The sequence below is a fragment of the Helicoverpa zea genome, chromosome 13, assembly GCF_022581195.2.
Source record: "Helicoverpa zea isolate HzStark_Cry1AcR chromosome 13, ilHelZeax1.1, whole genome shotgun sequence".
In the NCBI taxonomy this organism is placed as follows: Eukaryota; Metazoa; Arthropoda; class Insecta; order Lepidoptera; family Noctuidae; genus Helicoverpa; species Helicoverpa zea.
Window position 1 is genome coordinate 9,932,464 of NC_061464.1, and position 26,456 is coordinate 9,958,919.

The 26,456-nt window shown below is 37.5% G+C and overlaps 2 protein-coding genes across 5 annotated transcripts in view; one reads left to right on the plus strand and one right to left on the minus strand.

Moving 5' to 3' along the window:
• Positions 1–26,456, minus strand: part of LOC124635895 (myotubularin-related protein 5) — a 98,273-nt gene that overhangs the window by 68,397 nt on the left and 3,420 nt on the right. Inside the window, 2 exon segments of the mRNA XM_047171850.1 lie at positions 4,193–4,348; positions 8,242–8,327. Of these exon segments, the coding sequence (XP_047027806.1) occupies positions 4,193–4,348; positions 8,242–8,327 (242 nt within the window).
• Positions 14,911–19,468, plus strand: LOC124635886 (uncharacterized protein K02A2.6-like). Of its 4 annotated transcripts, none has more exons than XM_047171840.1 (2): positions 14,911–19,257; positions 19,352–19,468. In XM_047171840.1, exons 1-2 carry the CDS (start codon positions 15,091–15,093, stop codon positions 19,454–19,456), a joined length of 4,272 nt encoding a protein of 1,423 aa, XP_047027796.1. In that variant the 5' UTR covers positions 14,911–15,090; the 3' UTR covers positions 19,457–19,468. The 4 variants fall into 4 exon arrangements, with proteins under 4 accessions (XP_047027796.1, XP_047027797.1, XP_047027799.1 ...); XM_047171841.1 differs by having other exon boundaries at positions 14,911–17,403; XM_047171843.1 differs by having other exon boundaries at positions 14,911–15,962.

Here is a 26,456-nt window from a genome sequence, read left to right on the forward strand (position 1 = left end):
TAAGGAAGATTATTGGCATGTTGTTTTGTGTTGTATGACGATTTTTTGAGATTGCGTAAGTCGTTACTTAAAGTCGGACAAGATATGTTTATGTACAGAAGATTCATTTTAGTGAGTAGCATATTTTTTCCCTGAGTTGATGAAATGGCAAATGCCATTTACCCTTGCTTATAAGAATACGTGTATTGATTGAAAAAGTTCTTCAGTTGCAGTCAACCTCAGTTAGTTATTCTCGAAAGCAGTTCGCGGTTTCGAATGCAATTAAGCAACTTAAATTACTATTTTCGCAGGAACTGGCAATTAGTCTTTTGCAAATATTCTCACACATTTCAACTTATTCAGCAAACCCTACTTTCAGAACCTGTTCTAGGAGTTTAAATCTTGAATTCATTTTAAAACATTAATGGATAACTTGAACACAGCTTACAGGTACTAAGCCCAACCCAAAGTCTAGAATTGGAACAATATTATACACCTGTCTATTTACCGAAGCAATACTATTGAGGTTAAAACGTTCAACGTTATGCCTTCTAAATCATTCTGCTCTAAGACATATAAATCGTTGCACAATAATAAATTAGTTTATGTAAATGCAATTTACTCTAATATCTTTGGCAAAGCTTAACGACCTACGCCAGATGATGATCGGAGTGGGATAATACGGGGAGACAAAAAAGAAGCTAAAACTCATCAGGATTAACATTGAAAACAGAAAATAATGAGAGTATAAATCCCCTATATTACTTAAGTTCATTCTTACACTATCACTCCCTTCCAGCTGTGGTTTACCTCTCTCTCGCTCTTCCTGAGGATACTACTTCTCGTGCCCGGATAAAAAATAGCCGTTATGTTATTCTGATGTGTAGCCAATATTACTGTCAATCATTCATTCAGCAGTTTTTGCATGAAAGAGGCACATACATCCGTATACAAACTTTCGTGTTTACTAGAATAAAGAAAATGGTATTTTATAGTACTTTTACTCTTTGCTCGGATTTCCTATTATCTAACAAAAACTATGTAATGCGCAGGCACAAAGCATAAACACGTCCTCAAAGGCAGTGTTCGGTTAACCGCAACGCGTCAAAGGTAATCTTATACCGTTGACATCCGACTTCATAGTATAGTATAAGCTAAGCTTTTCTACCTACAAATACAAATATGGTTTTCTTTAAATTCTACAAACACTTAGCGTTAAGCTAATAAGCCCAAAAGTGATCACTAATAGGACTGGTCACGACCTCCAAGTCCACCAATGCACTAGACTACATAAAACAGTAATTATTACCACACAAAGCAGTTAAGCTGTCACTGTATAAATTACTGCTTCAAACGGAACGTAACAAACGCCGGAAACGGACCATAAAAATAAACTAAGACCACATTCAAAGAAAGCAAAGCTATGGCGAATGCACTCGTCGATCACACACCTATAAACATTTCAGGAATAAGTCTGTTAAAGAGTAATTACTTTATTACGACATTTGATCTTTGCTTTTCTTCATTAAGCGAACTCATTGTTCTACATGCCTTTGGCTTAACTTTCAATGGTTCATCTCCGGCATTTTTGGCATTTTCGATACCTTTGGCTTAACTTTCAATCGTTTATCTTCATTCATTTTCGTGATTTTTTCAACAATATCCAATTTTATATTGTCTTTAAAACAAACTCATTTCTATTTCCTCTGGGGATTCCCTTTGGCATATCTCACAGACAACAAAAATACTTCAAGTATCATTATTTAAAAAACCTGCAGCTCTACCATGTACCAGAGATGACACATACGCTTATTAGCATCTACCCTCAAAATTGTCGTTAATAATGCATATTAGGAGGGTAGCCGAATCAAGGGATTAACCCTTTGTGACCCATTGTCACCTTGTATGGGGTCACCCAGGCGGAATATGATAGGCTTGTTAATTAATGGGAGTACATTTACCCAAATATTTGACAAGGCTGTGGATTACTTTTTTTGGCATGAAGTACGATACTCACATTTTTTAGTCGTAACAGTATCATCTCACATAGGAGTGCATTTATTTGTTTAGTCTGCAATGATCTCTTGTATTATGTTTAGACGAACTTAATATTTTTGTTTGGGGCTGGCAGTATGTTTAGTATTTAGTAATGTTACTTTTCAATTAACTTACTTCCTCTCTTTAGACGCAAGCAGGATTTGTATCGAATCCACTTTCACTTATCACTTCTTGATTTACTTGTTACTATCTAAATTATCCAATCACACCTTGTCTCTAATTGAAGCGTTGGGTGCAACAAGGGCGTATGTTGTAAAATGGAGTTTCGAGAAAAATTACAATGAAAGTTTTAATGTCTTATATTATCTTAATACTTATTACTTGACTTACATTTACTTTATTATTTATTAGTGCCATGATTTAGCAAAAAGAATAAGATATTACAAATATTTTAAAGAAATCAGAAACACCGTAAAATATATTTTTTTAAACCTGTGTTATCCGCCCTTGTTGCATCCAACTGGTAAAACAGACAGGACGTTAATTTTACTACTGAATTTTAAGGAAAATAAATAACAATTTGAATACTTATGTAATTACTTTTAATTAAAATGTAAGTTATACATGTGTATTTATTACAATCACCGTTCAAATATTCAACTTTCTTATTTTTTTTTCGTGTTTTTAATCAGATTCATCAAAATATTCACTAGACTCAAGGCAATCTTCTGAATCAGCAGCAACTGGCCTCCTGGACGGTCTAGCCTGATCTTCCTGGCCTGTCTGGAAAGTCAGGACCTGTTTCAACCACTCAGCATTTTCAGGTTTCATGAATGGTGTCAAGGATAGAACGCCTCTAATCTTTACGTCTTTTACTCCAGGTTTTTCCACCTGCCGCAAATTCAAAACATGTTTGTTTACTGGCAAAACATTCTTCTTAAATGTAAAATTTAGATCCGGAGATGCATAAAATCTTGAGGTCGTTATCACTCCTTTAGGACTCAAGTCTAGTTCGCTCTGGTTAACATCTGATCTATATTCACTTGAATCACTCGTTTCAGTCATTTTTTACATTAAAAAGTATTTTTTAACTGCAGATACGTCGTTACGTGTTTGAATTTAAACGCACTTTTGTTATCTATGCAACAAGGGCGTAACGCCACCTTCGATATTAATCATTTTAACGCGATCTAGAAGCGGTTGATCGAAACGTGTTTTTGGGATTCGAAACTAGATGGCCCAATGCATGTTTTGATGTGATAACATGAAAACGGGCTTTGGGTACCGAACGCCCTTGTTGCTCCCAATGCTTCAATTATATTTTTGTCAGTACATTCATCACATGCTACCATTTATATATCAACCAATTTTTGATAAGATACTAAGTAATTAGGTAATATTATGCGACCTATCCTATCCGATCAGCTTATACACTGCAATGGTCTGCATGCCTTAGTATACCGCCGACATAGCTGTTGCATTCCTTCGAGTTCAGTCGTGATGTGGCTATGTGGCGTTTGTTCCAAGAATATGGGCTTAGATGCATTTGTGTGTACCCTCAGTTTTATAGCCTACATTGATACAAAAATAAGGTTCAACAAATTAATTTTTAATACTCACATAAGAAGTTCATTGGCTGAGAAAACGAAACTGATAGATTCTTACAAAGATTTGCAGCACCCATCGCGACATCATAAGATCTTGAAAAGATTGTACAAAAGGTGAAAGCCCTAGTGAAACAGACTTGGCTAGCAGTGCGTAGACGTGCCCATAATATAACTTGGTATTTTAGTAACACTTGCAGAGGGCATCATATGTTTAATATTTCCCGTAGTTGATAGTTACAACAATATCAGAACGGAAACTGCCCGCGTTGGCGTGAACCAATGTCAGCCGGCCAGTCAGATAGCCCGATTAATGTGGGCTCAGATTGGGTCATTGTCAATTATTATAGAAAGTCCCTAGTCCCTGGTTTTATTGAATCTTCATAAGGATCCTACATTGCTGTGACACATATTTTAAGTTTTGTTCGTACCAATATTTTGGTTAGCCCAGATTTTTACAATTCTCCCTAAAATTACTTAGGTCGTAAAATTTTGTGTAGCTGATTGCCTAATTTACTAATTGCATGGCTAGGCTCCCTAACTCTTGATGCCTCAGTGGATATTTCTACGATCTGAAAATAAATACGTGTATCAGCTTTAGGATTACAAACCTCGTCTGCAGGCTTGGTGGGCGTGATGGCGACGGTCTCGTTGAAGCACAGGCAGGCGCAGTAATGGCGGTTTGCGTCTACGTCCGTTAGCACGGACACGTAGAACCGGGGTTCCGTACGCTCTGTTGAGAGCGCCCATCCTTGCGGCTGACAGAACTGTAGCAGAAAAATAAAAATATAGATGATAAAGTAAACTAAGCTTAAATACCACATATAGAAGGTATATTTTTCAAAACCAGCTGGATATAAAAGGGAAAAAATACGTAGGGTCCAGTTGTTGAATAGCTTACGCTTAATTACATGATGTAATCAGACTATAAACATTTATGAGGTCAATGAACACTGTTAAGTCGTTCTTATATCGAAAGAATCATTTACATGTTTTTTTGCATAACATGCTTCACATACTATCTTATTAACTATCTAAAATTACAAACTTAACTTTTTGCTTATTTAGTTGATAACATCCTCCATCTTACTAAAACAAACTCAATCAATGATCAAAGTATCAGGGCGTTCTAAAAAAAACATTAACAGTAAAGATTCTTCCACATTCGTAAATCATGACTCGTCTGAAAACACTGCAGAACAAGCCATCGATTCGAGTCTAGTCTTAGAAATTCCCTGGGGCTTTGTAACAAAGGCCTCTATTTATTTTAGGCTCAACGCTATTCAATCGAAGTAGAGAATCCCCAGTTTCAATTACTGAACTGAACTTTGGTCTTTCCAAAGCATTTGTTTCAAAGTTATTGTCGGGACGTTCATTTCTCGAAACTGATCATGCAGACGTGCCTTCATTGTAATCGATTCCAGGCGCCGATGTTTAATGAATGGGTTAATGGTATTAAGAATTGAATGGCTTCTATGAATTTCATGTCTCTGAATATTTATCGACGATAGAACTGAATCGAAAACCTATATCAATTAGGGACAACGTAAAAGCAGGGAAATTATCAATACTTTATTTGCGGAAACGATTCGAAGTTTTTGTCAGAGTCTCCGAAAAGTATTTCTCTTTCAATAAATCGTCTTATAACTGGAAAAACCTTTTACTTTTCTTTTATTGAACCTTTCCGAAATTCCCTTTCGCAAAAGTCCGAAAACATTCTTACTTCCCACTCGGTTTTACAACTAGGACTGCTCCCAATAAATGCGTTATTGGCAAAAAGGGTATTTTCTCTGTAAAAGGTCTTAACAATTGACTACTTAGTAACTACTTCTTTGGACTTTTTTGTGAATATAGTTACTCTCCTATTACATTTTTATCGTGGTTATTGGTCCTAAATGGATATGGTTTATCGTATTTTTTTTTTCTAAGGGTAAGACTATAATGAAGTTTGCACATTATCTGATGCCACATCCTTCCTAAATCCTTCATACTTATTTTCAATTATTTCAAACCTTACAAGACTATCTAAAACCACTAGAATTTCCTTAACTTTAACGTTACCATTATTAGTTTCGTCTATTATATATATTCAAACAATGGGCGTTACAAGTATCATCTGGGTTGACAAGGAAGCGTATTGTTTCTACAGCGCTAATCTCGAGTGCCTGGCGTTCAGTATTGAAATCGTCCTTGACAGTTATTGCTACGTGATGATAACATAAAGTATTTATATTGAATACAGGTGCATCGTTTATAAATAGCACGTTATAATCTTCAACATGAATTTGAACTTTATATTTTTTTTCTTGATTAATGTTTCTACAAAAATTGCCTAATTGCGATAAATTATATAATATACTAGCTTCTGCCAGCGGTTTCACCCGCATCCCGTGGGAACTACTTCCCGTACCGGGATAAAAAATAAAGAAATTTTCAAATCGGACCAGTAGTTCCTGAGATTAGCGGGTTCAAACAAACAAACTCTTCAGCTTTATAATGTATAGATTAACATATCATTATTATTTTTTTTTATTTACTATTTTGTACCCATTTGTAATCTTCCTTTATCCCGTTGGTTGACTGGTAGAGAATGCATTGTGGGCTTAAGTCCGCCAATGTACCAGTTCTTTTGTACATAAAGGCTCTCTCTTTAAGGTCAGCTTTCCTAATTTGCCTTCTCCACTTCGCTCTATCTACGACATCGTTCTCGGTCATCTGGCACTCCTTTATATCTTTCGAAACCACGTCCCACGTGTTTTTGTACATAAAGTAATAATTAATAAATAAATAAGTTTGCAGATTAATAAACTAAAGTCTAGCAAAAAAAACTACATATCCAGCGTAAAGATAAAAATCTACAAAAATTCTCGTAACAAGACAAATGGTTCTTTAAGAGAACAGACACGGTCAGTTAGCAGCTGTCTATGTGAAAAATGTAGACAACATCTCGCGAAGAATCTGGACAAATGCTGAATAATTCATCTCGTGTTGACAAGACGTCATGATTGTTGAAAGCCGAGCTGTGATGTATGTGATATAGGTTCGTTACGAAACATAGTAAGAAATTTTCGGCAATGCTTGAAATGAATCTAGATTTCACCATTTATGTATGCTCCGGGACACCAATTCAACACCATTATTTATGTGATGTTATGATTAACAGCGGTGGCAAACTGAAGATAGTTAGAAAAGATCTGTGTATTCATAAGACAGGGTATATAATTAAGAAAAATAATAAGACGAGTATTCTCATACGGCAGGGTAGACATAACACATAACACGCTCATTAGGAAAGTGCTATGGAACCAGCTATGAATATGTACACTGACCATGTTGGGCATGATTATGATGATTAATTATTCTATAAAAGTTCAGATAATTTCGATGAAGCCTTTGAGCAGGATCACTGCTTTGTACTTACAACACCACGCAAGCATTACCGTAACATGTATGAACGTAAATAAAACAAAAAAACATCATCCATCTCAGGATTATAGTACGTAGTACCTACTACAGTTTTTGCGTATGATCCGTGGGAAAACAGTATGCGTATATGTACGTAAGCAAGAGTAACGTAAATGTAGATTAGATAAAAAATGGATAAAAATCTATTACGCTATTTGGATACAAGGCTGTCTTATCTCTGATGATGATATCTGCCAGACAACCTTTGTCTTATTTAGCGCAGTTATATCATTTGCTTATCTAATATTTAGCCGCCACATGGGCTATGATGATGATGCTTTGATTAAAATCATGGCCAAACTAGTTTCTTCCATATAGCTATTTTCTTTATCCTCCCCGCTGTTGCTAAGGGTTAAACGTCAAACGTCGTCTTATTGACCTCTTTACCTAAATAATGCTTCTATTTTTTCCAAGAACTTGAAACGACCCATCTTTAGCACAGGAGCACACACCCAAATTTTAGGTGTTTTTATTCACACATCCTGATTATCTTCATTGGTTTTCGTACCAAGCCAATTTGTCAACTCCATCAATGGCCCACATAACACTGTTATTGGCTGCTAATTGTTAAGCCTATGACAGCACAATGTCTATGCTATAATTACTTTCTTTGTTTGCTAATTGGTTTCACACTTCTTCACTGAAGCAACAGCGTTTAATGATGTTAATTAATTGGGACTCTAGGAGTTTGTATTTGATTTATGAAGAGTGAAATTTACTTCCGATTGCTCATTAAATAGGACAGTAGGCTTATCTGACATGACAAGACAGAAGTTTGACATTTATTAACACAAGTAGAAGCAGGATATTCTCAGAAATTAAATTCAATAGAAAAGCCAAAACAAAAATCTGTCAATCTTCTTAAACTAATTTGCGAAATTTCCGTCAATGACTCTCTTGGAATGACTAATTTACTTTTCATGTCCAATATTGTATTCATCACATCCTACGATTACTTCTTTAGTCTTTCTGTACTTTCCTCTTTTTTTATGGGAAATCATTAAACGACCCCTCCCGCTGTGGGCGCAGCGTGAGCGAGTGTCAGACTCTTACTGACTAAAGCATATCATATCATGTTCCTGCTTAAGCCCTTATACCAGGACCGAGGTAACTCTTTCGAACAATCCCGCAGCCCTATAGTCCCATCTACCGTCATATTCACAGCTAGTAAATAAAACATAGTCTATGTACGTACCCATCCTATACCGTCGTGAAAGGGTGTGTCGTCCCAATTGATCTCGGGAAACCTCTGGAGAACTACGCCGCTGTTCAGACCGCCCCCTGAAACAAAACAGAAGAAGATTAGCTTTTTATTCAAAAGGCGAAGATGGTGTGTATTCAAATAAGATTCCAAGACGCTTTGCATGAAGCTGGGGAACAATATGCAAAAGGAAACGATATCACATTTGATTTACAGGTAGTACATAAATTAAAACACATATCGACAAGGAAGATAGATTTTTAAGTGGTACAATAGATTTGTATTTGTAACAAAATAATCGAGATGCAACAAACCAAAGACATCCTTGATTCAAACGCAACGAATGACACAATACCATGTCATACAATATTACAGTCTACCGTAATACAAACAATAGTAATGTCGCAATAATTACTGCAATCAAAAGAAAAGTTGATACGGGCTCTTTCATAGTGCATCGCGAACCGGTTCCGGTAGCTGCCGCCCTAAGAACAATGTAATCGCTGTAATATTTATGCAAAATGCTAAATAACGGTTCGCCACACATATTTATTTATTTATTTAATAGTTCATGTACACAGATACACACACAGAATACAGAAAAGAAGAAAGATAGAACACATAGTACATAGGCACAGCTTATTTCAAGAGAAATTTCTTCCAGCAGGCCCGTGTATTATGAGGCCGAGAATATTAGTGATCTGCCTTACATGTAACGATAGTTCTTAGCGCAGTAGTAAATGAGCGCATACATCTGGAAAAAACTATGAATATAACCTTAAAATCTGATAACGAAAAAAATAATAACAATAGCAACACATCCAACAGCGAATCAACCGACAACGGCAACACACATCACACATGTCATTATCAAATCTCCCCTAACCGTATAACCAAAAAGTTAATAAAGTACCTAAGCGTATGGAAAAAGTATCGATACATCCAACGCAATTTAATTCCTCAACACACCACACTAGCAGTCGTGCGTTCAGCAGATCAACACTGATTGTGTGTCAGGACAATGAATGTGGAACGGTTAAACTTACGAACAACACATGCTTGAATTTCTATAACAAATGCCGATACTTTACATACACCGCGTGCGTGACACATCACGAGGGACAAACTGGGTGACAGGAAATATTCAGGTCTTTCAGCAAGAGAAAGTTGCGTTTTTAAAACTTCTGAGGATGCGGAACTTCTCGGCACTGGAAGTTTGTTGCGCCACTACTTTAAGTTCAAAGATATTTAGGTAAAAGGATCATTGAAATCAATGTCGTCCAAAGTAAAATAAGACACCCACTTCCAAAGCAAACCAACAAATCTTTGAAAGGCCTCAACTAACCCCTAAACCATTTCCCTACAAATTAAGTTAAATAAATTGTCCTGAACAAAACTTCGCCAATCATCACCGGCATTCCGGACCAGAAATAATTGAAACGATATCCTGTTCGAAAGTATAAATTAGGTAGTTAAAATTCTATTTAAAGTTGTCGAGTGAAACGCCTGAATGGCTATATCGAAAGTTTAGTATTCCATTAAACCCGCAAGGAGTTAAACAATGATGACGAAGATTTGATAACAAGAACGACCATTTGTCCTTTGAGGAAACTTCAGTTATAACAAACTATGGAATTTCTGATGCTAGAATGATAATAGTACCTTACTCAATTTCAGGAGTTGGGACAATAAAGGTCCTCTTTACGTAATAGTTACCTCTTCAAGTAAAAGGGTAAGTCTAATTAGCAATTAGCTGCATTTCTGCAAACTTTCACCCTATTCTGCTATATCCCCATTGGCAAATAGAAAAACAAATAAAATTACTATTTTATATGCAGTACGAGTCAAAAACTAGTCTGAGAGAAAGTTTACTTTTTAGTCTATCTGGCAGGTTTTAAAACCTGTCAGCACCACAATTATTATTCTTCGGATTAGAATGCTCCAAATCTCACTATACCCGTTTTACATAAAGACATGAATTGCTTAAGCCTAGAAAATAATCATATCATTTTGTAACTACGAGTCATCATCATCAGTTGATTTTTGTCCAATGACAAACCACTACTCAACAGAAAAGTGAGCTATATTTTGCCGACCCCTACAGGCCCACGGGATGCATATTGTCACATTCTATCATCTCGACCCAATAGCTTAATAATCAAAACCTACTTACTACACTATATGAACCATATTACAGCAACATAATTGTCCTCCACACTTGATGTCAAAGCTAACCATCTAAAACTAATAACCTCCATTTGTCCAACGGCAGAAAAAGTTCGCCTAACAAGCGGTGCCTAGGGAATTGTCTTTTGGTCTCCTATTATGCGTAGACTAAATATAGAAGCCTAGTCGTTGCCGAGTCGTCGCCAACGGGTCAAGGACGCGGTCAAATGAGACCATCAATTTTAATTAGACAGCCTTCCTAGAAATCTGGCGATTCTGTTACTTAGTGTTTTGTTTGTTTAAGGCGAGGAAGTGGTCAACAATAATTCCATAACCGGCACGCGCATCTAAGGCGCCAAAAGGGGTCGGAGCGTCTGAGCGGGGCGAGGATAACAATACGCGCGCTAGCTTATAACTAAAAGTCGTAAGCGACAAAATGGTTTTGTAATTTTAATATTTAGAAATGATAATTTAATAAAAATTCCTACTACCATTTTAAAGAGTATGTATATACTCAACTACTAAAAAAGTTAAGAGGCTTAAATCGGTCCCGTTTGCCCATAATATGTGAATCTCTTTTTAAAAAGAGGTATGTTTGATATATTTTTCTCTGTTATAAAAGTTACCTAATCATGTTTCTACAACTAACAAAATAAGGCTTATATCATGAACTTTCAGGTAACCAAGTTGTATTTTGATCCGTTTTGTATTTACTGAGAAAAATTGACATCCTTGGCGCCAAAAATTCCAATTCGTCCTCTTAAAACGGCTCACTCTTTGCTTCAGAACGGAGATGCATTGTAAGACTTTTTAGAAGGGCAAATCTTATCTCCGAGCATAAATACTCTTGGAGGATGGGCCTTGGCTTCTACAGTAGGTACTCAAGGAGCACTTGATAGGAAATTCTTTAGTTTTATCCTCTGTCCCGTTATATGCGCCTTTTCTTCCAAACAAAGAAGAGCTTCCAGGTCAAGAAAACTATTTGATATTTCCCGAACGTACCGGAATCCGCACACCTCATTGAACGTGACTGTTTTCCACTCAACTGAGTAACAAATAGCGTAACAATGGCGGACCATCGTTTTAGTACAAAAATATATTCCCGTTGTAATATTTAAGTGGCATTTAGCAGATTGTTCGAGACTCATGAATAAAACATGCTTGATTTCAGGCTTTTCCGTCCGATGCATCTAATTTGCATGGAAAATAAAATCTGTTGGGTGGAAAAACGAGATACAAGTCTGTACGTTACAAGTGGTTTTTGAAACAGTTATCAGTGACTTTTATTATGACTGTCAATTGTTAAAACCACTATTAAACCGCTGGACTAGCGTTTTATTACGAACACTGGTACTGAAGTATGTACACTGAAGTTCGCAAAGATATTTTTCGCGCGCTCTCTGCAATACGTTTTCAATTCGTAGTAAATAGCAGTTCGTGTAGAAGATATGAACATCTTTCAACATCTTTGAGGAATAAAAAACACGGAGGTTTGATAGAACTCCTGAAATCGAAACAAACACCGCACTTCTTCGAAACACTTGAATATTTATTGATACTTTTGCCGAAATAAGACCGATCAGCAACATTGATCAAACAGTCGAAAATAACTGAAATTCTCGAGTAAAAAAACGTACAACAGAATTCATTTAGTATTCATTATGAGTTTTGAATTCGAGGACGTAATTTTGGAAGCCACTCACGTTTGCAGCGGCCAGTTCGCAAATGATTTAACCATATTACCAAAGTCCCTTTGAGTGTCGTTTTTGCTGTTTTGGTCTTCATGTGGCTACCCGGTAACTGAGTTACGTAATAAACTTCGTTGGAAAGTATTAAGTGGGTACAGTCTTCTTATAATTTGATGCGATATCAATCTGAGATTCGTGTTTTTGTTGCTGTTATATTGTCATGATTGCGGCGCGAAACCGATTTGATTAGTGGGAGAACACTTAAATTTTCGGTGATAATGTACCTTGTTACTTAAAGCAGAGTATAATACGACCACGAATTTAGGAAAAAAAAACACTTTTTAGCTTAGAAGCACAAGGAATAGTATTGAAACAACATAAGCGCCTTATTCAGTCGCATCTCTACGCAGACATCGACATAACTTGTTCTATTCTATTCCATAAAGAATGTAAGACAGTTAAGACCTTACTATATTAATTAAAATGCACGCGTCTAGACGGATTTGAAGCGAGCCTTGTTTTGTCGCGTTACGTCACTCGCCAAACCGTAAGAGCGAACTGTGATGTCATTTTATTGGACGATACATCGATTTTGTTTAGCATTTTGAGTAACTTTTCCTTTTTGCTGTTTCAAGTCTCTAATATTAGTGTCCACGGCAAAGACACCAAACGTGTAGTTTTAGTATTTCTGTCCTTAGGTGATATTTGGGTTATCTACAAAAAGTGGTGTTTACCGGCAAAAATACTGCTAAAGACGCTAAAATTGCGCCCAAAAATTCTACTTGCAAACGCTAACAAGGCTCATTGCAGCAACAGAAGTTTTATGTCAAGTAAAACTGGATACAATTTAGATTACACAAACACACAATCACCTGCCATTTGTACTGCAGTTAAACTTATTAGCCCTTCTACACCGTTCAGTTCAGCTGGTGTTGAGCCAAAAGTTCAAGGTGTTACTGCAGCTCGGGTGCGCAAGTAAGTACTAAGTAGCGCTACAAGATAAAACTTGTGATATTTGGTAGCAAGTTACAGATATCTAGCTGAGAAAGAGTTGATATATTCAGAGATTTAAGGAACTTAAGTATATAACTGAACTATCATGTGGTATCTATTCAAGTAATTAATTAAGTACCGAAATAGCTTATCTTTCAATTGTGGGTCAACCTATTAACCCACCAAAAAGCGAGCACAAAACATCAAATTCGTGCCAAATCTAGCAACGGACAACTTAAAACAATTCAAAATCAACGGTCACGCGTTCTTCATATCATTGGTACCATTTAATGTCATACAATCTACGCAATTCACGCTCGGATTACGAGTAACGATGTTTTTTATCATAAGCGCTCCGCTGAACATTGTGGATCTCTCGTACAAAGGCAAGGGATAAAAAACTGTTCGGCCTTAGGCGATTCTATCTGTGGATAACACGAGTTTCGCGTCAACAAACGAGATTTCGCATAAAAAGGTTCAGGAAGAAAATAACGGTATCATTCTTGTTGTAAAGGCCCTTTTTTAGGCTATCTTCCGTAGAACCAAAAGTCAAGAGTAAATAGAATACTTCTAGGCAAGCGAGCTCCATCTTACACCACATCGTCGCTTACCATCAGGTGAGATAGTTGTCAAACGGGAGCCTATAGTCATTCGAATTCTAGAAGCATCATTAACCAGCTATGCAATTATATCTACATCAGTTTCTAGCTGTGTATTCCTTCGCTACGGTTCAGCGCTTATCACTTACGAAACCGGCATTCCATTTCATATTGAACAGCAAAGAGGATTTGGAAATAAAACTTCAATTGACGACGTGAAAGCATGGGAATGCATGTCCTAACTGCAAATCTGAATACAGTATCACGTTTCGAAGGTTGTGCAACTGGAAGGGTAACTGGTCTTCATGCTTAGAGGCCGCGCGGCCGGTTCTATACGCCATCTCTTTACTACGCAGTTACAAGAACACGGTGGTGAGAGAAATTGATTTAGCTATTATTATGTTACTTGAAAGTTTACTAGGGGTTTATATGGTAAGCTGATTTTTACTATGCGACGCATTCCTAAAGAAAACTAGAGAGAAAATTTGTCGAAAATTAAGTGATAACAATAATAGAGGGATTTTAGTACAGGCATATGATGAAGACGATGAAGAAGTAAAGGAATCGAATGCCAGCTGGAAGATACCGAGGCCAGAAAAACCTAAAGAAGAAGTAAGACTTGATTAATTTCTTCTTCTAAACTTTTCGTTACAGAGAGATCCATGTTTTGTAGCTAAAACAATTTAAACATCAACGAGTACGTGCGTTGTATCTATACTAATATTATAAAGCTGAAGAGTTTGTTTGTTTGTTTGTATGTTTGTTTGTTTGTTTGAACGCGCTAATCTCAGGAACTACTGGTCCGATTTGAAAATTTCTTTCAGTTTTAGATAGCCCATTTATCGAGGAAGGCTATAGGCTACTTTTTATCCCGGTACGGGAAGTAGTTCCCACGGGATGCGGTTGAAACCGCTGGCAGAAGCTAGTAAGGTATACGTCCCATGGCTAGTACATATATTAGTAAATAAAAGACATTTATGTTCCATGAGCCCTTGGAAATGAGCTCATTGTATTGCGAGGCCGTTCGATCTCGAAACCCAAAGTTACATTACAAATGAACACGCGATCGAAACCACAGACATTAATAAACATTAGGTAGTCACCGCTACTATAGGCAACCAGGATTATGTACCTTTCATGGAGTTTCCTTCCGGTTGTTCTTTACAGGGTTCACAGTTACAGCACAATTCTCCCAACTCAACTTTTGAAAGAATTTGTGATGTGTATGTGCATCTCGCTCACTCATGTGTAGCACCGCATTGTGTGAAGGTGTCATTGCGCACGGCAGTATTAAACTAGTATCCATCGAAACCCCACGTCTTCTTATTTCTGCACCATTTACCCACAAACATATCATTGGCGACGAGGACGATTTTACCCACATACAAAAATAAAAAATGGCGAAGTCATTTTTGGGTAATTTATCGACGTTTGATTATAAATCCGGCGAGTGGTCTATTTTCAAAGGGCGGTTGACCCAATTTTTGAAGGTTAACGAAGTCAAGGAAGAGAATAAAAGTGCAATCTTGATTACACATTTATCCGATGACTCATATCGTTTGGTGCGTAATTTGGCTTATCCGGTCGAGTTGGAGGCGCTGGACTATAAGAAGCTGGTGGAACTGCTTGATACTCACTTCAAACAGAAGCAATGTTCATTTTCGGACAAGGCCAAATTTTATGGAGCTAAGAGGAGCTCAGGCGAGTCATTGGGCGATTGGGCTGCACGACTGCGAGGATTGGCGAGCTACTGTAACTTCGGATCCGCTTTGGACACAAACCTGACGGATCGTTTTGTCCTGGGCTTAGGAGCGGGGCCCGAGCGTGATAAGCTATTTGAGCAGAATGCTTCCACGTTGGAATTTAACAAAGCGTTGGAGATAGCTGAGCGAGCGGAATGCGCTAGAGAAGCCAGGAAGGTGTTGTCCACAGATGACACTGCCATAAAAGAAGAACCGGTGAACAAAATATACAAGGGCGGTTCACGTCGCGGCGGCGGTGGCAGCGGCGCAGGCGGCGCTCGTGCGGGGACACGAGATGCAAGTCGTGAGGCTGGCCGTTGTTCTATATGCGGTTTAAAAGGTCACGATAAGGATGTGTGTCGTTACAAAAATTATAAGTGTCAAAAATGTGGAAAAGAAGGGCATTTAAAGAAAGTGTGTAATAAAAAAAACCAAACCAACCGTGTTCGCGTCAATAATATCGGAAGCGATGATAGTGATAGTGAAACAGACGGTAGCTGTAAGGAATGCCATAATTTTAACATAAGGTATGTAACAGACAAACCGTTGTGTTTAGACATTAAAGTAGGTGATAAAAATGTAACCATGGAGTTAGATTCTGGGTCTGGAGTTTCTGTCATATCAAATAGAATGTACTCAGAACTGTTTGCACATTATAACTTAACTGACTGTACGATTAAAATGTGTTTATATAACGGACATAAAATCTCGCCGTTGGGGTATTTCCAGCCTATTGTCGAATATAAAGCACAAAGGAAAGAAATTAAGATATTTGTAGTAGACTCGAATGGCCCTCCCCTACTCGGGCGCGATTTCATGTCCACTTTCGGTTTAATTTTAACAAATGTTTATAAAATAAGTCAGGATCACGATGTTAATGCATTATTGGAACAGTTTCCTAGCTTATGGAAAGATGAACTTGGTTGTTTTAATAAATTTAAAGTGCACCTACGATTAAAGGAAAATTCAGTACCAAAATTCTTTAAGGCCCGACCAATACCGTTTGCCTTAAAAGACAAGGTAGAATTAGAATTAGATAGATTAGTCAGTTTGGGCATACTAGTTCCGGTAAGTAATTCACGTTATGCAACACCCATAGTACCGGTTTTAAAGGATAATAACACGGTTAAGATAGCAGGTGATTTTTCAGTCACACTTAATAAGGACCTTATAATAGATAAGTACCCGCTACCAAGGATTGAAGAAGTGTTTGCTAAGCTTGGTGGGGGAGAACATTATTCGAAAATAGATTTAAAAAATGCATATAATCAATTTTGTCTCTCGGAAGATTCTCAGGAGTTGACTACTATTAACACACCAAAAGGATTATTTAAATATACACGTCTAGTTTACGGTCTTGCGAATGCTCCTGCCCTGTTCCAAAAAGCAATGGAAGTTTTATTGTTGGGTATCGAAGGAGTTAGTATATGGTTAGACGATATTTGTTTGACTGCGCCAACAAAAGCACTTCATATAAAGAGATTAGCACAGGTTCTAAGCAGGTTAAATGAAGCGGGGTTGCGCCTTCAGAAAGACAAATGCGAGTTTTTTAAGGATAATGTAACGTACTTAGGTTACATTATCGATAAGAACGGATTACGTACTAACCGCGATAAAGTTAAGGCAATATTAAATGCGCCGGAACCGACAAATATTACGGAAGTAAAGAGGTTCCTAGGAGTAGTCAACTACTACAGGGTTTTTATTCCTAATGCATCGAGCATTATGAGCCCGCTCCACGAGTTGCTGCGCAGTGGCGCGCGGTGGGAGTGGGGAGCGCGCCAGCGCCGCGCGGTGCGTCGCGTGTGCGCTGAGCTCGCCTCTGAGCGCGTGCTGGCGCATTTCGAGCCGAGCGCGCAGCTAGTGCTATCAGTAGATGCCGGGCCGCATGGACTCGGGGCTGTCCTATCTCAACGGGGCAGCGATGGCGGCGAGCGACCATTAGCGTACGCCTCGCGGTCGCTTTCGGTAAGCGAACGCAATTATAGTCAAATACAAAAAGAAGCGACAGCGATCATTTTTGGTGTCAAACACTTCCATCAATACCTTTACGGAAGAAGCGAGCCATTTATTCTTAAGACCGACCACCGGCCCCTGGTATCAATATTTAATAATAAAACGGGTATATCGATAACTACAGCATTACGGTTACAAAGATACGCTATTATACTTTCTGCATACAACTATACAGTTCAGTATATATCAAGTGATAATAACTTAGTCGCTGATTATTTTTCCCGTGCACCTGTGGCGGATACTGCGTGCAAGGGAGATAGCGAATATGACGCATATTTGTCACTGAATTTCTTAGACGTGACCGACCCAGCTGTTTTGTTAATGGATTTAAAGAAGGCAACTTGTAGTGATAAAATTATTCAAACCGTCATTAAATATACAAATGTAGGTTGGCCTCGTAAGATTGTTTGCGAGTCTATTCGTCCCTTCTTTTTATGTCGTAATGATTTGCAATACGAAAATGGTATTTTAATGCGGGGTCATAAGGTGGTAATTCCAGTGGCACTGCGAGAAAGAATGTTGCGCGAACTGCACAGCACGCATTTAGGCATAGTAAAAATGAAATGTAATGCGCGTAGTAGGATGTGGTGGCCCGGTATAGACGAGGATATTGAGAGGTGTATCGGCGCATGCGACGTTTGCGCGAGCGTGCGGCCTGCGCCGCCGCGAGCTGCGCCCGCGCCGTGGCCGAGTCCAGCCGCGCCGTGGGAACGCATCCACATTGACTATCTGTCTATACGTCAACAGACGTATCTAGTAGTGATTGACGCATACTCTAAATGGTTAGAATGTATTAACATGCAAAATGATACTACTAGCCAATCTTTGATAAGAAAACTGAAACAATGTTTTTCTGTGTTTGGTTTACCTTGTACTTTAGTTTCAGATAACGATCCCAAGATAAATTCAAAGGAATTTAATTTGTTCTGTTCCAATAATGGCATTAAATACATGACGACTCCAATTTACCATCCATGTAGCAACGGTCAAGCGGAAAACTCAGTAAGAACATGTAAAAAGATGTTGAAAATAATATTAAGTGAAAACTCTGCACAACATGTGTTACGTGAAAAATTGATAGGCTATTTATTTGAATATAGGAATACAGAGCACTGCACTACTGGACACTCGCCCGCAGAATTAATGTTTGGTCGGAAGCTGAGATCACGGCTTGATTTAATACTTCCAAAAGAAAATGAATCGCATAAAACAATGTCGAAGGAGAATGAATGTAGTAGCAGAGCCTTTGTGATTGGTGACAGGGTATGGGTCCGGTGGTACAGTGGTAGAAAAGAAGCTTGGAAATTAGGAGTAATAAGTAAAGTGATAGGGAAAAGAATGTATGAAGTGGTGGTTGATGATCAAAGTGTATCTTGTATTAGGCATCTTGATCAGCTTTTAGAGTGTAAAAATAAAGGTATAGCAAGATCAATTGATTGTGATGAACCGATGCCTTCAGGGGTTCCACCCGTTCCTAGTTCACCGACTTCAACAATTCAGTTTAGTCCAACAACATCCGAATTAATTAGTGAGTCGGATTCAGTTAGCACAACAGGTGTAGATTCAGAGGAACCGGTGGAAGAAGAAACGGTGGCAGCGCCAGTTACTATTACTAGCGTGGAAGGTTCTAGCAATGCTGCTGGAAGCAGTAGTAGTGGTAGCGATGTAATTTGTACTGAAGCTCGAGAAGGTGTACGCCAATCTGTCAGTTGTATGCCAGACGCCCAGGCTCCTCAAGCCTCGGCCAGGCCACAGGATTCATCTCCGCAATTATCACGTGCACGTTCTCAGCGAGTTAGGAAGAAGGTAGATTACTCAGTATTTTATAAGTAGATTATAAGTTAATTATAAGTTTATGTTATTAATTGATAAATTGTAATACTAAGTATTCTGTCTACAGATTTCAAAATTAGTGTGGAGGAATGATGTGTATGTGCATCTCGCTCACTCATGTGTAGCACCGCATTGTGTGAAGGTGTCATTGCGCACGGCAGTATTAAACTAGTATCCATCGAAACCCCACGTCTTCTTATTTCTGCACCATTTACCCACAAACATATCAATTTGTCAATATTTGGTTTAAAAATTGGCAGGGATTGCCAAATAATTTGGGAAGAATCGTCGCTGAAGAATACATATTAGATACAAGTGGAATCAAAACATTAAAAGATAGCTGACGATATTAGAATACATTCAAAGACTGAGCTTCAGTCCAGAATAAGGTAAAACTTAGTCAGCTTTAAAAATAACATTCTCAAAAGACCCATACGGGCGCCCAAACGAACACTTAAGCTAAGCGTCCACTTGTCGGTATCGTACGCAACGGACGTATCGCACGCAACGGATCGTAGTATTATTTATATAGAAACTCAAACAAGTGCGTCCACCTGTCCGCATCGTACGCATCGCACATCTTGTTTGAGTTTCTATATAAATAATACTACGATCCGTTGCGTGCGTTGCGTCCGTTGCGTACGATACCGACAAGTGGACGCTTAGCTTAAAACTTTCAAAGCAAACCAATGTCAAATCTAATAACCAATTAACACGTTATCAATGTTCCACTCGACCTTCACAATCGCATGCAAATTCACGGTTAATTGATATAGTTAACAGTTACTCTAACAATGTGAAATAACGCGTAACGGTTTAAGGAAACACGGTAAGGTAATATACAGGCACATAGAAACCGCTTTAGGGAAACATATTTTGTAAACAGTACAGGAAACAACGACTGATTGTGGATGTTTCTGTAACCTGTGAAACCAGTTTTCAATTAATTCTATGGTATTACATATGTTTGACCTTGGACTTATTAACAAACTTACAAATCGAGCCTAAAAGCCAAAAAAGTTAGACTACGGTACACTGTCGAAGAGTCAAAATAATATGGGTGTTTTTGGGAAGCAGAGAACGATTACAATAGGTCAAACCCCAAAAACTATGTTATTTGTAGGTAGAAACTAACATCGACATCATAGTGTAAACTATGTAAATTGAACCCTACGCTTAGGCATAAATTACAAATACGTGCTCGTGTGAATGGGACATAACAATAACTTTAAATATTATACGAAACAAAGGAATCTGCGTGTGCGCAATAAAATGGAAACGCGAATATTTTAACTGCAATGGAATTACTATTGTCACACTCTGAACTGTAAACTCGATAATTTAAATTTTACATGAAAATAATGACATACCGAGGGTCGTAGTTGACAAAACAGACATGACAAAAGCATTGAATGAAGATGAAAATGATAAAACAAATGAATCACAGAATGTAATAATTGACATTGAAACGTAATATTGCAAAATACCTCATCATTGTCGATGATACACGTTGCTTTAACGGAGGGTCTGATTTCAGAATATCTCAAACCATCACTAAATTCAAATACAATACTTTAGTTGATCATTCTTGTTCCAATAATGACTGACCAGTTAGCTAAAAAATTATTAGAAAAATGAGTTCAAAGAAGCATATTTTCTTTCGTGGAAAATTACATTCGCCACATATGTGTCCAAATACTGAGTTTCATTTCTGTCAGCAGAAACCGCTTTTCACGGGAACAAGTTGTTATTCTGCAAACATTTTGCAACATGACTCACACGAGTCGTGCGAAATGACGTAATACTGATGTCAGATAGCAACTAGGAAATTAGCAAAAAATGCACTATTGTTGAACTTGTTTTGGTATTTTAATGGCAAAGGTTATTTGGAGTAAGTTTGATAACTAGTCTTATCTAGGAGTAATTGGGTTGCCCGGGTAACTGGATTGAGGAGATCCGATAGACAGTCGCTCCTTGTGAAACACTGGTACTCAACTGAATTCGGTTAGACTGGAAGCCGACCCCAAAATAGTTGGGAAAAGGCGCGGTAGATGATATAGATCTTTTTAAGGGAATACACTTAAACTTTCTTCGTTGTCTTATCTTTAAGCACACATGTGTTGATATTTACCAAGTGTCTACCGTTTGCTTTCAAGGCCATTTTTGATTTGTTTTGTAAAATGTCATGAATCACAACAAACTCGATCAGCGTCTGTTTTGGTGGAAGATTTGTTTTTGTATCTTATTCATTGAATCATACGAGACTATTGTGAAACATTTTTATTGGGTACTACTCGTAAAAACGGATGAGTACATTTTATTCTTTGAAGCAAAAGCATTTTAGCTTTTTTTATTCAACTTTTTTGCAGTGATCCATGTAGCTAAGTTTTAGCATTTTACTAGCTCGCCACGAGACTGCTGTAAAAAAGTAGCGTGCTGCTAAAATCATGTTGTATCAGAGGTATAAAAAGTTCTATACCTTTCTTTATTATAGTCTATTAATTTCATGTTCATATTTTTACACCCTCAAGTGTTTGGTCCAGCCAAACCTAATTGCGATATCATTATTTTTCTCAATCTTAGTTTCTGGCTTATAAGTTATACCCGGATGGCCATATAACACCGATTTTCCATTCGCTGAGTCAGAAGAACCCGGGTAAATAAACTGCTGATTCACTGTTAGCCAGCATCGTACAGGAATTTGTTACTATTAACTGCCCACATAGTTTCAGTAGTTCATCAATAACTTTTAGCTCTGCTCGTAAAATTCTGGCAAATGTTAGAAGCGAATGAATGAAATACTTTAGAAGCTCGCGGAACTTTTATGAATGTTTAGCTGTACGTTGGCGTCTGTGAGTGAATGTATCCAGGTTAAGATATTTATCAAAATCAAGATTTTACCTTACTAGATACAAACACTTGCGAAATATTTGAAGGGAAACTGGAGCCATCAAATGAAGTTCTTTCACGAATTTTCGCTTGAGCCAGTTGGGAAAATTTGCATTTCAAGTTTATTGCAATACATAGGCAGAACAGAACTCCGAATGAAATGTATGTACCTATGGCAATTAGGTACCTCAATGTCCTAAATTGGCCAGTACAGTTTCCCTCATACATTTAAGTATCGGTAAAATAACACAAAAACATAAGCAATACAATTCTCAATGTCGCAAACGAAATAACCGCATGATCAATATAATATTTAACAGTCTACGATTCAGTCTAGCTAAAATAAGCCAATGACAATACGCCTAGAGCCATTGTGGGCAGACAATACGTCTGTTTTGTGCCTACTTTGTCATGTAAAAGGAAATTGAATTTTTATACGAGCTTACGAAGGTTAAATACGTGCTTACGATCTTGATATTACAAGTGACTAGCTGTTTCCAGCGGTTTCACTCGTGTCCCGTGGGAAGTTCTTTACGTAGTGGGACAAAATATACGTATGTCACTCTGGGGATAGTGTAGCTTCCCAACAGTGAAAGAATTTTTAGAAGAAGAAAAAGTCTCGGAGAGTTTAGGGTACAAACAAACAAAAAAATGTTTCCTTTTTATTACAAGAGTTTCGAAGTATAGAGATTTAACGAATGGATTACCGACATTTAATATTCATTTACTTCAACCAAATTAATGTTAAATATATTCCTAATTTCGTAACTACATCCCTACAGGAAACTCTAAAATGGACATCCGCTCATACATTTGCATGTTAATCATTTTATTGTGTGAGTCCGTAGGGCTGCCCTTTTCTTGTATTCGATTTAGAAATAGGCAGTAAGGTAATTGGGTCACCCAACTCGATTTCAGAGGCGGCTGAATAAAAAATAAGTATAAAAGTAGGAGGTAAGGCTTTATGTAAACGTATTGAGATGGTGCAAACAGGAAACAATACTAATAATGTCTATTTTAATGTTTAGCTGAAAAGATTGCTAGTTCAAACGCGCTAATTTCAGGAACCAAAGGGCTGATTTGCAAAATTACTTCAGCATTAGATAGCCCATTTATCGAAGAAGCCTATCTATAGGCTACTTTTTATCTGGGGTGCGGGACTGTGAACATATTTTTAGTATGTTTTCAATAAATCTGTGTGAGCCATTATTGTCTTATCAAGGATATTACAAAAATAGAACTACAATACACACATTTTTAGAAGGGGTCTGATAGTTTTCAGGGAAAGCGTATAACCTATAATAATAGACATTGGACATATCCTACATCTTTGGACATTTGGACAATACGAACATAATCTCATTGTGTTTATATTGACACTAACGCCTGTCCATTCAAATATTCATCAGTCTGTAATCAATAGCCAATCCATCCAAGTTTATAACAGAGATAAGATGGGTCGGCTACCTAAGGGTCGTAGCACACATGAACTCGGAAACGGATAGTTACCGTATCACCCTTATCGACTTATTGTCCCGATGCAAGGAGGTTGCGTTATGGCGAGAATCCGTCAAAAAATGTCTTAGCGTCGGGCACTGGCATATGGCATTTTGGGAATACGTTAGAAATGTTCGCACTCAGTTTAGAAATATTTACTACAGCGGTAGGACCAGAGGAAACATCTTTGTGCGTACCAAGTACAGCACACACCGGTCTTTGGTCTTCCAATCTCGCCATTACGATTAGTGTGCGATGCAGTAGGGAGTAGGGAATGCAATCCCGACTCGAGATTGCAAATTCGGGATCCCGCGGGATTAGAAATATCAATCCCGCGGGATCCCGGAATTTTCGGGATCCCGTCTAATTTAAAAAAAAATTGAATTCAGATGACTGAAAAAGCTGTATGTCTGATAACTGCTTTTATTTATTTTAATATATTTTAAGTGTGATCACTTAATTTTTTATAGTATTATTTCAATTTTAAAAGAGGGTGTGTAAGCAAAATATTTTTTTAGTAATTTTCTTGTTTAAACACAATTTTGTTATATTATCGCGTTCGACCGCGTAACATTTTTTTTAGTTTTAGATATTTGACATATTAAACTAGCTTACGACATATTTTTTGGCTGCGGATAGCTGCGGATGTCCGACTTACAGGCTTTTTAAGATTTGAAGCTCATACAAAAATAAAATACTTTTTTCTTTAAAATGTCACAAAGTGCATTTTTTTTTGTTTTGAGTACCTCTGGCGTAAAAATAGTGACCCTACGTTATATTTACAATAAAATACAATAGCAAGATCTGACTAATTTGGAAGAAAAACTAAATTACCTAGGAAACTAACTTTTGACCTATTAGGGTGACACACCTGATAATATAAGCAGTTTTAAACAAAGATTTGCATATTTTAAAATAGCTACGAAAGTAAAAAACTGAAACTGTAAAAAAAATCCTTAAAACTAATGAGAATTGGTTAAGCACAACATTTGAACGCCCGACAAGTGTTGGAAATCGACCGGGGCGGCCATCTAAATCACTTAAAGATTGTAGTGAGAGGACTAAACGAAGGAAAACTAAAGAAATACGAAACTGAAGAAATGTGACCAACAAAAAAAAAACATCAAAACAAGATTATTTTGCCCTGAAACAATAAAATATGCTACTACCAGCTGAATCAAACACAGAGTCTGATATATCAGAGGCAGAAAGTGAGGAATAAAAAAATATTAATTTTTTTTTTACTACATTACATATTATTTTGAAATAGATATAATAAAAAATATCATAACTACTTTTAAAATGAAAATATATGATACTCTACATTAAAAAAAAAATATTTACGGTTTTTTTCAATAAAACATGCTTATTATCAAAATACAATGCTTAAATAAAATAAATAATAAAATAATGATAAAATAAAGATAGAAAAAACGAAATACATTGTAAAATATTTTTGGCCGCCTAAATTGGTCAAATCTACGTATGTGCGTAGGTAAATTAGGTAATCAAAACAATAAGCTTATTTCAAGGGAATTAGTAAAAAGAGTGATTTTGAAAATGACTCCTTAAAAAACCAAGGGTATTAATAGTTTCATCTGCTAAACGGCATCTAATGTCCGTTGCAATGTACCCCGCTGCTGAGAATGCCCTCTCCGACTCAACGCTGGTTGGCAACAGCGTGGCGAAGCAATTATATGCAAACTGCAAAAATCGCCCCCTTGTTCCTCCACACTCAAGCAAATCCATTTCTTTTTTAATGGTAGATTCTAATTTGTCTAAGCTCGTGGACGTATATACAGGTGCAGAAGGACTTGGTTGTGTGTGTGTTGCGTCACTGACCACTGCCGCCCAATCCCGTCAATCTCGAACGGGATCTCGTCATATGATGCGTCGGGATTGATCCCGAAAAATTACACGAGATCTCGCGAGATCGGGATCCCGCGGGATCGGGATTGCATTCCCTAGTAGGGAGTTTCATAAAAATGAATTGATAAGATGACGATCCCTTTCCGAAAGATAGGAAGTATGCTACGACCCTAATAAGGGCGTTCGATAGCGTCAACATAATTACACGTTTTGGGCCGGGCCTCGTGAAACAGGTCAATCCCATCAATTACTGACGGTCGAAGTTCATTAGTATACTATTTTGGACTCGCCCTCAACGAACCTATGATTTAGAACGAGCAGAAGGCACGTGTTTATACAAAGTTGTATTAAAACTGTTGCTTGGTGTTGTGAGAATCTTAGAGTATATTTATAAATAAATATAAACACCATTATATTATGGAAAAAACGGCACCGTTCAGTAATCTCATAGCGCTCATGCTGTGCATGAGGAATTGGGTTCATTGCCGGGTCGGTCCGAAAAAACCCGCTTTGGGGGTTTTAGAAACTATCAGAAAACAGCCCAGAGTCTGAAAGTTGGCGATGCTATACTCCCGTGCCTGGAAAGGCATCTAAAGCCGTCGTCCCGGAATGCTACTCAGTAGCAGTCATTAGAATTCAACGACATTAGTTGCCGACTGTACTTCAGTAAAACGTGCAAATTAAAATAAAACTGAAAGAGAAGTATGCGGGAGCGTGCCAATTCGTTATTTTTTAATAGTAGCTGCATGTTCAGGAAAATGTGTGAAGAAAGTATTACGTGTTCAATGACTTCAATATTACGTATGACTGGTCTCGCGATGCTAATTTGGAACTGTACTTTTAATATAATTTTTAAAGTAGCAAACTTCTTAACCTCATAAGAAGCTGAGGATCTAAAAGTGGCCATTGGAATATCA

Bases quoted from the DNA above. Each gene is read 5' to 3' on its own strand.
- LOC124635886 (XM_047171840.1), top strand. From the start codon at position 15,091: ATGGCGAAGTCATTTTTGGGTAATTTATCGACGTTTGATTATAAATCC. The intron at 19,258-19,351 runs GTAGATTACTCA...TTCTGTCTACAG, and splicing joins CTCAGCGAGTTAGGAAGAAG to ATTTCAAAATTAGTGTGGAG.